Source organism: Clupea harengus, chromosome 9 (genome assembly GCF_900700415.2).
Source record: "Clupea harengus chromosome 9, Ch_v2.0.2, whole genome shotgun sequence".
In the NCBI taxonomy this organism is placed as follows: domain Eukaryota; kingdom Metazoa; phylum Chordata; class Actinopteri; order Clupeiformes; family Clupeidae; genus Clupea; species Clupea harengus.
Window position 1 is genome coordinate 12,478,374 of NC_045160.1, and position 9,370 is coordinate 12,487,743.

The following is a 9,370-nucleotide window of genomic DNA, read 5'->3' on the forward strand; positions in this document are numbered from 1 at the left end:
ATGCACCTTGAATACAATACAGCTTAATACTCCTCTTGGAACTTCTTGTGGTGCGATCATTAGACTGGTTGAAACTAGACACAGTCTAAATGTGCTTAGAGTGCTTCTGTATTTTGACCTGATGAGTCTGCTTCACATGGGGTCCGCGGAACCAATGTAAATGTATGCTAATGATATGCAATGAGCGATGTATAAGAGAGGCATGAGCCTTACTGTACTCTGGATTTCTTTGGTGATGCATCCCTGGTGCCATGAACAAAAGAGCCATTGTACTCCCAAACAGGCTGAGTTTGCCTGAACTTTCTTTTTTTTTTACCACTAGGGGAAGTGACTCCTTGGCAATACACAAAACAGATTTGTTTTGAATACTCCAAAACAGAAAATCACCATCATTAAAATCACCAAATTATTAGCACAGACTCTGCAGTCTTAACAGGAGTACAAACCATACAATAAAAGAATAACGTCAGAGTTTGGCATGTCACCTGTACTTTAAAAAGCATGTTTATGTGACAGATGAAACAACCCAAACATCCCATCATGATACAGGAGAGGTAGTCCCAGAAAGCTGTAGTCCAGAGTGGACGAGTCATAAATGATTTACCTCAGCAGTTGCCACAAGGAAGAGGGGCAACCTGGGGCAGAGTCCAACTCCACCAGCACTGAGGACACACCAGCACCAGACATCACAGGACACTGAGATGTGAGGGAAAATGGCTATGAAGACATCTTGCGCATCGGACAGATCCTTGAAAATGAAGAATACAATGACGCCACTACTGTGCAGTTATACTTAAATGTCCGCTGATTTGGTGTTTTCCGGGATTCTCAAGTTGGAACAGAAAAACCCACACACTATTGCTTAGTACAAAAAAAAAACTATTTATTCTTATGACAGCTCATACAAATACATGAATACTGCCTCTTCATTTGGGTAGGAATACAAAAACAACACAGACACTGAAAACACAAGGGGTGTGAAGCAGGAGGCTGGGACTGTAACGGGGGGAGAACAGTTACACTGGAAGCAGAGAGAACTCCCTGAGGAAGTGCTGTGGGTAAGAGCGTCGGGATGGGCACTCCCCTTTTCAACTACATACAGAGCCCTTAAGTGCTTCCATCAGCTTTGCTCAGATCTATCTGTAAGACAACAGAAATGGCAGATTAATGTCAGGTGTGAGGCTCAGTAAAAGATTCATATGTCTACTGGTCAACGTTGTTAGAGCAGAAGTTAATTTCACTTTTTTACTGTTGGTAACATGCTGCATATATTACAGTTAGCTCATTCACATGTGGAATAGGGTTACGGTAGGGATACATGCCAGCGAAGCGAACAATCACTTCGCTTTGAGTGGGCGTGGGGTGGCGTGGCGTTAGGAAATAGTGTAACAGACTGGACTAGCGAGCTAGTAGGCTATCTAGTCACTTGTCTTTATATCAGAACTGTCATTCTGTTCAAGTAAGCACAGGATTAAATATCTAACATACCAGGAACAACAACAACCCCTTACAAGGCCCTCCACGCTTTTCTTTTTGGCAAATTAAATGACTGAACGACGCCATAGTCCTGCAATTTTTTAACTGTCAGAGACAACACCAACCAAACAAAAAGATTGGCCGCTGCTGGCGCTCGTTCGCTCCTCATTTGCATTGGAATAAACTTCCCAACTTTTTTCGCTCGCTTCGCCCAATTCGCTCATCTACGTCACAATCGCCTGCCTACAACAGAACTTAATGGGATATAGAATTTCGCTTTTCGCTGGCATGTATACGGCCCATTTGAGTTTTAGTGAGAAATGACTAGTGAAACAAAGCTGCTGAACCAAAGAATGAAACACTCTTCAAAGATAAACTTGATGAACCCTGCTGCTTACCAGTGATCTACATCTGCATCATCAAACTGTCCAGCAACAGCTGAACTTGAATCCACCTCCATACCATCTGAAAGGCACAAAGTGAAAGCCATGGTTACATGAGCACACTAACTCGCAGACGCAAATCTCACTCACACTCTTACTGGCTACATCACCAACCAAAGCCCCCCAATCTTTATTTTGAAACCCTTACACAAAAAAATTGCTGCTTCTACTCATTACTAGGAATAAACAGTACAGCCAGGCTTTTCTGTTCCATTCTACTCTGTACATGACGTCCCAAACATTAAGTAAGCCTGTCTGAAACTTGTTACTCAGGCAGCACTGGTGTGCTTCGAGGTCATGAACAAGGTCACGCTAAAAGATGCCACAAATAGAAACACATGTGTCCACACACATTAACACATACAACCGACATGCACAGGCAAGCAGACCATGGCTCCTTCTCCCATTAAACTCCTTAAATCACAACACTTGCCTGTTGGGAAGTCTCAATGCCTGATGGGAAGTCTCAATGATCTAAACTGTTTTTGAGTCAGAGCATGGTTATAATAGTTTTCCATTTTCTTATTTTGATAATATGTTTGTATTCTGTATCTGATTTCCCACGTTGTTTTAGTTAGCATCACCAGTGGTTTCATTAGTTTCAGTTTCTATATTATTTGGACTCGACCCTTTCCTTTTAGTTTATTATAGTGTCAGTTTTATTGAAGATTTCAACATCTCAAGGCTAAATTGAACTAATGTAATACATTTGTTTCAGACTGAAAGCGTGTTAAAGATACAGTCCGCAACTCGGGTTTGTGAAAGGTTGTTGAGATTTTTGCTTAACAGCCAATCAAATCACATGCCTCCCTTCCATGCTCCTGAGGGATACATGGATACATGTCCACTGTCTCTCTTAGGATGGTGCACAGAATCCCTGCCGTTATCTGAATTTACCATGCATTCGCTTGTACTGCCTTCTCTATTGAATATGAAACTGTCCCATATAGGGCTCACCTTTCCTCCCTGACACGCCAGATATCGCACATATATATTGGTCCACTGGTGGTGTGCCACCTCTGGTCCGCTCTCAGACATTATTAAGAAAACAACATAAAATGAATTTAAAATATCAGCTGCTAAACAGAAGTTGTTCATGGCACCAGAAGGCTCTCAAAGTAAAAAATGACTTGGGCAATTAAAGACTTATGTTACACATTGGTAATATCTATAAAAATGTGAAGAGGTGGTGAAAATTAATGAAGTACAAATTAAATGAAAAAAGAAAATACATTTTTAAATCAAGTGGCAAAATGATAGTCCATTTGTCTGTGACTCACCAGTGGACCGCCCGAAAGTAGATGAGCAAAAGGTATACGGACCACCAACTCAGCCAGGTCCACTGGCCTTTTGCTATCTGGGTTCTGACTTCTTCACTGGATATGAAGGCTTACATTCATTAGTTAGCCTCCTGACACACTATATCTACATGCCACACCATCTTGAGGTTGTCGGCTGCAACTACACAGAATTTTGGGAACTAGACACCCTTGAATGGATTAATTGTCTTTATTTTATTTTCATTTGTTTTTTCATTATTAGTTTCATTTAGTTTTCTGTTTTCTTCAGGTAAGGTATTTGATTTCAGTTTGCACAAATATTTCAAAACCATTCGTTTTCGTCTCAGTTTTAGGTTCAGTTTATGATAACCCTTAATAAGAAAGATCCTTTTAGCTAAATAAAACACATTCATTCAATCAAATCCCCACATATCAGCCCTGCAGAATTAGTTCTGCCTGAATGTGAAACCATACTTTGGATTCAAACTCCATCATGGTCTGTAAATTAAGATTCACTCTGGATTCAAGCTCACATCTGCTCACGCTCAGCTGCCAAAACAACTGTTCAGAACACACACCCTGTTATATAATGGAAATGGTACTGAGGTCTAAGAGCATACATGAGAGAGGGTCATCCTCTTATCTTACCCTCAAACTCGGTTGAGGGCTCGTCGGTCCTGACGCCGGCCATGTTGAATTGCTGGGCCACAGAATTGGCCAGCATCCCCTCCAGCCGCTCAAGAGTGGCCTGGCCCTCGGTTGTCAGATGAGACAGACCCTCCTCATAGGTGCAGAACGAGGGCACATCACCCTGGCCTTGCTCTGCAGAGTGGAGGTAAATAGGCTGGGTGAAGAATTAATACTTCATCTGCTCATCAAATCACGCTTGGCCTCACCTCATACCAATCTTAACCTTTATCATAGCTACAACTAGCATGCTAACCTAATCCCATGAGTTGGAACATATATTCCAGAGATCCAATTTAACAATTTCCCAACTGAAGTGCTTTCACAATAAAAAATAACACAGCATCAATTGTTGCAATGATGTCTACAATATTCACAGTAATTTTTACAGAGATATTGATGTTGACTTCTTTTGGCAAGCCCACTTATTCAGTATGGCCTACAATTTATATTTAATGACTTGATCATTTTCCCATCCATTATCCCTCCAATAATTAATGTATTAGGGCGACAAGGTAACTGGTCCAATGCACTTTGAAGATATTGCTCAAAGAAATGAAAATATTAATAAACCAAATTAATGGATGTTTATCAGATTTTAAATCAATCAATGTTTTTTTTTTTTTTTTTTTTTAAACCACACACAAGAACAACAAAAAAAACTTCAGAGCGGAAGGTCCAGTAATGACTTACCTAAACTTCTTCTGACTTCAGACTCTGGAACACAAAACATACCTGGGTAAGTCTTTAAAACGGCTTTAAGCTTAACGGGCTAAGCCTTTCGTGTGCTTCACTTGTCAACAAAACGTCGAGATATTTTATTAATGAAAAAAAAAAAGCTATTGAAATGAATAAAGCATAACCATTTTGTATTTACGATCAGTATACAATTTTGGTGTAAGTTTTCACTGTATACAATCTTAAGTTATCATATGACTGAATGCCCTTTCGTTATTTTATAAAAGTGCACATCATGCACCACAAGGACAAAATAGCGTTAAAGTAGATTTCCAAAACAGTGTTTTGAATCTATAACTATATGTACGTGTGAAAATGCGTAGGAAATTTAACAAGGACTGAGTTCCACTTTTATTACCTGAAAGTGTTTGTTTTCTTTTAAACTAACTTTAAAACACTACCGTTCAAAAGTTTGGGGTCACCCAGATAATTTCGTGTTTTCCATGAAAACTCACACTTTTATTTATCAAATGAGTTGCAAAATGAATAGAAAATATAGTCAAGACATTGACAAGGTTAGAAATAATGATTTCTATTTGAAATATTAATCTTGTTCTTCAAACTTTGCTTTCGTCAAAGAATGCTCCATTTGCAGCAATTACAGCATTGCAGACCTTTGGCGTTCTAGCTGTTAATTTGTTGAGGTAATCTGTAGAAATTTCACCCCACGCTTCCTGAAGCACCTCCCACAAATTGGATTGGCTTGATGGGCACTTCTTGCGTACCATACGGTCAAGCTGCTCCCACAACAGCTCAATGGGGTTGAGATCTGGTGACTGCGCTGGCCATTCTATTACAGATAGCATACCAGCTGCCTGCTTCTTCCCTAAATATTTCTTGCATAATTTGGAGATGTGCTTTGGGTCATTGTCCTGTTGTAGGAGGAAATTGGCTCCAATCAAGCGCTGTACACAGGATATGACATGGTGTTACAAAATGGAGTGATAGCCTTCCTTATTTAAAATCCCTTTTACCTTGTACAAATCTCCCACTTCACCAGCACCAAAGCAGCCCCAGACCATCACATTACATCCACCATGCTTGACAGATGGCGTCAGGCACTCTTCCACCATCTTTTCACCTATTCTGCGTCTCACAAATGTTCTTTTGTGTGATCCAAACACCTCAAACTTTGATTCGTCTGTCCAACACACTTTTTTCCAATCTTCCTCTGTCCAATGTCTGTGTTCTTTTGCCCATATCAATCTTTTCTTTTTATTGGCCAGTCTCAGATATGGCTTTTTCTTTGCCACTCATCAGGCCAACATCCCAGAGTCGCCTCTTCACTGTAGACGTTGACACTAGCGTTTTGCGGGTACCATTTAAAGAAGCTGCCATTGAGGACCTGTGAGGCGTCTATTCTCTTTCTACTCTGTTAGAGCCCGTTTGTGCTGTTCTCTGAAGGGAGTAGTACACACCGCTGTAGGAAATGTTCAGTTTCTTCGCCATTTTTCGCATGGAATAGCCTTCATTTCTAAGAACAAGAATAGACTGGCGAGTTTCACATGAAGGTTCTCTTTTTCTGGCCATTTTGAGAGTATAATCAAACCCACAAATGTGATGCTCCAGATACTCAACTAGCTCAAAGGAAGGCCAGTTGTATAGCTTCTCTCACCAGCAAAACAGTTTTCAGCTGTGCTAACATAATTGCACAAGGGTTTTCAAGGGTTTTCTAATCATCCAGTAGTCTTCTAAGGCGATTAGCAAACACAATGTACCATTAGAACACTGGAGTGATAGTTGCTGGAAATGGGCCTCTATACACCTATGTAGATATTTCATTAAAAACCAGACATTTCCACCTAGAAGTCATTTACCACATTAACAATGTATAGAGTGTATTTCTGATTCATTTAATGTTATCTTCATTGAAAAAAACAGTGCTTTTCTTTGAAAAATAAGGACATTTCTAAGTGACCCCAAACTTTTGAACGGTAGTGTACATGTATCCATATACCTCGTGGGCTAAGGCTACACAGTTACACAGCAAAAGTAAGAAAACCCTTCCATTTAACCACTGTCAGTGGAAACTGCTTTCTGATATGTTATTTAGAAAACATCATTTCAAGAGATTGAGTAAGGGCCGATATTAAAACAAAAAAGTACAGCTCCCCCTGGTGTTTGGAATAACTAACTACCATTCATGAGAATTTAACAAAACAGTCCTTGATTTTGGTGAAAAGTTGCTAATATCTAAACTCAACAGCCAATCACACCCCTTCCTTCCATGCTCACGAAGCAACCTGTTGACTGGCTGTCCAGGCCACTTTGTTTGCATCCCATTTTCAGAGCAGAGACAATGGACAAACACTTTTGTCACTGGTCAGGCAACTAGCATAAGGACAATTTCCCTGAACTCGACGAACAGTGTCATGGATTAAGAGCATTAAAAACACCAACAAAAGGATCTTCCATGAAGATGTACACTGTCCCTCTTGATAAAATAAATTGATTGATTGATGGATTGATTGATTGATTGATTGATTGATTGATTGATTGATTGAAGGCAACCTATCCCCAACAGTGCAAATGCGGGGCCTCAGTTTTTCACAAGCCTGTTTCTGTGCTCAGAAATATTCATTCAAGTAAGTAGTAAGACCCTGCCGGCCGTCTTCCAAGGTTATCAGGTCAGTTGCTGAAAAACCAATGTGTCCCCTGAGCTACTGTTGGGTTACTCACCGGCCTCCTCCACATCATACTCCTGCCCCTCAAAGTCATCATCGGAGTCATCATCCTCTGGGTCTGGGTGAAGGGCCTGACACTCACACATGGCAGAGAACATGGGCTCCACTATAAAAGAACATTACATATGCAAAACAGGTTAGCCATATAAATATGATCACAACATGCACATGGTGATCAAGTCAGGAATGTCAAAAAGGTTTCCCAGCATCTCCCTCACATGTGCTTATCTGTTTGGCAGGAGAGGGACTAGGTCTAAAATATTCTGGACCTAATGGTGCGTTCATGGGCAACTGGTTCTGACCTCCTAGTGGGAAAATAAATCTGAAAGCCGGTCAAATTCGGAACATCCCACGAGGGCACGTGGCAACGTTTGTGGTGAAAGATAAGAAATGTTCTTGCTCTGCGCAAATATAAGTCACTTCACTGTTTATGTAGGTTGTACTCATTCGCGCAGGTGATTGTGATGTTAAAACGTCTGGCTAGCTAGCCTACTTAAGGTTACCTAACTGTCAATACCGTTGCCTGTTTGTTATTATGTGGACGCTCTCAACTTGGAAGTGGGACGATCCGAAATGGGAACTTTCCCAATTCCGAGCTGCCTGAACACACAAGACACATCGCAGGCGGCAAGTTACTCACATGCGGACTTATCACTTGGCACAAAGCGGATTTCTGTGATAGTTGTGTCACTGTCGCTGTCACTGTCATCTTCATTCTCCTCCTCCGGAGCATGCTCTTGGATTTCTGCCTCATTATCATCTGAGGGAACATGATGTGTGTGCAAATGACGGCAAAGCCCATATGAAACAAGCAAAGTCTGGAATAAAATCCACACACTAGGAGTCCACAGAATTGACGTCAGTCATGTGCCTTACAACCCTCAATTCTCAAAGACAAAACAATTAAAAGTAATGAGCGCGCATTATTGGCTACTTGGTATCTCACCGCTCAATTTGCCGTTGACCATGACGTACAGGTGCTCTTGTGGATAGGCGCTCAGGTCACGGGAGATGGCATGGAGGCTGATTAACGGGTATTCTAGAGAAAACCCCATTCCAGATCCATCGAACCAAAACAGGCGCCTGCCATCGGTAAGGACAGTAAAGTATTATACAAAATAAACTAACACTTGACTATAGGAGTCAACTCAACCAGCTAGCATCTCGCTAGCTAACGTACAGTTATGATTTGCTCTGTGTATTCGGGCGAGACCCTATCTGAGAACTTACAACTTTACTTTCTGAGAACAATTCAACCTTACCCAGCAATCAACTTTAAAGTTACGCTAACTGTCCTCTAGTAAGCCTAATAGACAAATGAGAAAGGTGCTTACGCCTCAGCGACGTAAAGAGTTCCTGATCCAAGTCCTTTGCCGTCCAAAACTGCTGTGGTTTCGGCTTGTTCATGCCGGACTCCTTCACTCGGAGGTGGAACACTTTTCAACACCACCATTCTTTGAGGTGATAAAACTGTTAGCTAGCTAGTGTGAAACGCTTTCTCAAGTATCGTTGCCTAGTTGGCACAACTGATAGCTAGCTAGCGATGTATCAAAACTGACCTATTTTGTCAAGCTAAGCTGGCTAATTTACTCCAGCAACCAGTCACAGACGCCAGCGAATAACAAATGAGAAATCATGCGAGTGTGTAGCCATAAAAAGCCAAAATGCCTATCCGATAGTAGAGTGCTGTATGTGAAATCTCAATTCAGCATGTTCTCGTTATCACACAGGCAGGTAGTAGATGGCTAACAAACAACACAATCTTGCAGGCATGCTTTCGCGTTTACCAACCAGATGTCCTCGCGCCAAGAGGCAAGAGAGCATCCTGTTTAAAATAGCTAAAATACTGCTGCCATCTTCTGGTCGGGGGATCTCACAACGCTTGCCTGTTATTATCTTTTTGGAATAATTGACACATTCTTTGTCGAGTTACAGAAAACCCTACCTCCCATTCCACCACCAAAAATAAAATGTTTAAAGTATTTCTGTAACCATATATTCATATATAGTTCTAATTTCTACAATGCATCCTACAGTTCCATACAATTGACTGCAACCTGGG

General features: G+C 41.1%; 1 protein-coding gene across 1 annotated transcript; it reads right to left on the reverse strand.

The window, feature by feature from the left end:
- Nucleotides 1–862: 862 nt before the first annotated feature.
- Nucleotides 863–9,125, reverse strand: clns1a (chloride channel, nucleotide-sensitive, 1A). The gene is made up of 8 exons (XM_012836229.3): nucleotides 8,643–9,125; nucleotides 8,255–8,391; nucleotides 7,949–8,068; nucleotides 7,304–7,414; nucleotides 4,580–4,603; nucleotides 3,848–4,021; nucleotides 1,875–1,941; nucleotides 863–1,140 (listed from the first exon to the last, which is right to left on the reverse strand). Coding segments are annotated over exons 1-8 (753 nt in total). The 5' UTR covers nucleotides 8,762–9,125; the 3' UTR covers nucleotides 863–1,139.
- Nucleotides 9,126–9,370: the final 245 nt, after the last annotated feature.

Coding starts and splice junctions, on each gene's coding strand:
- clns1a (XM_012836229.3), bottom strand. CDS start 8,761: ATGGTGGTGTTGAAAAGTGTTCCACCTCCGAGTGAAGGAGTCCGGCAT. Junction 8,392..8,642: donor ACTCTTTACGTCGCTGAGGC/GTAAGCACCTTT, acceptor TACCGATGGCAG/GCGCCTGTTTTGGTTCGATG. Junction 8,069..8,254: donor GGTCAACGGCAAATTGAGCG/GTGAGATACCAA, acceptor ATGTTCCCTCAG/ATGATAATGAGGCAGAAATC.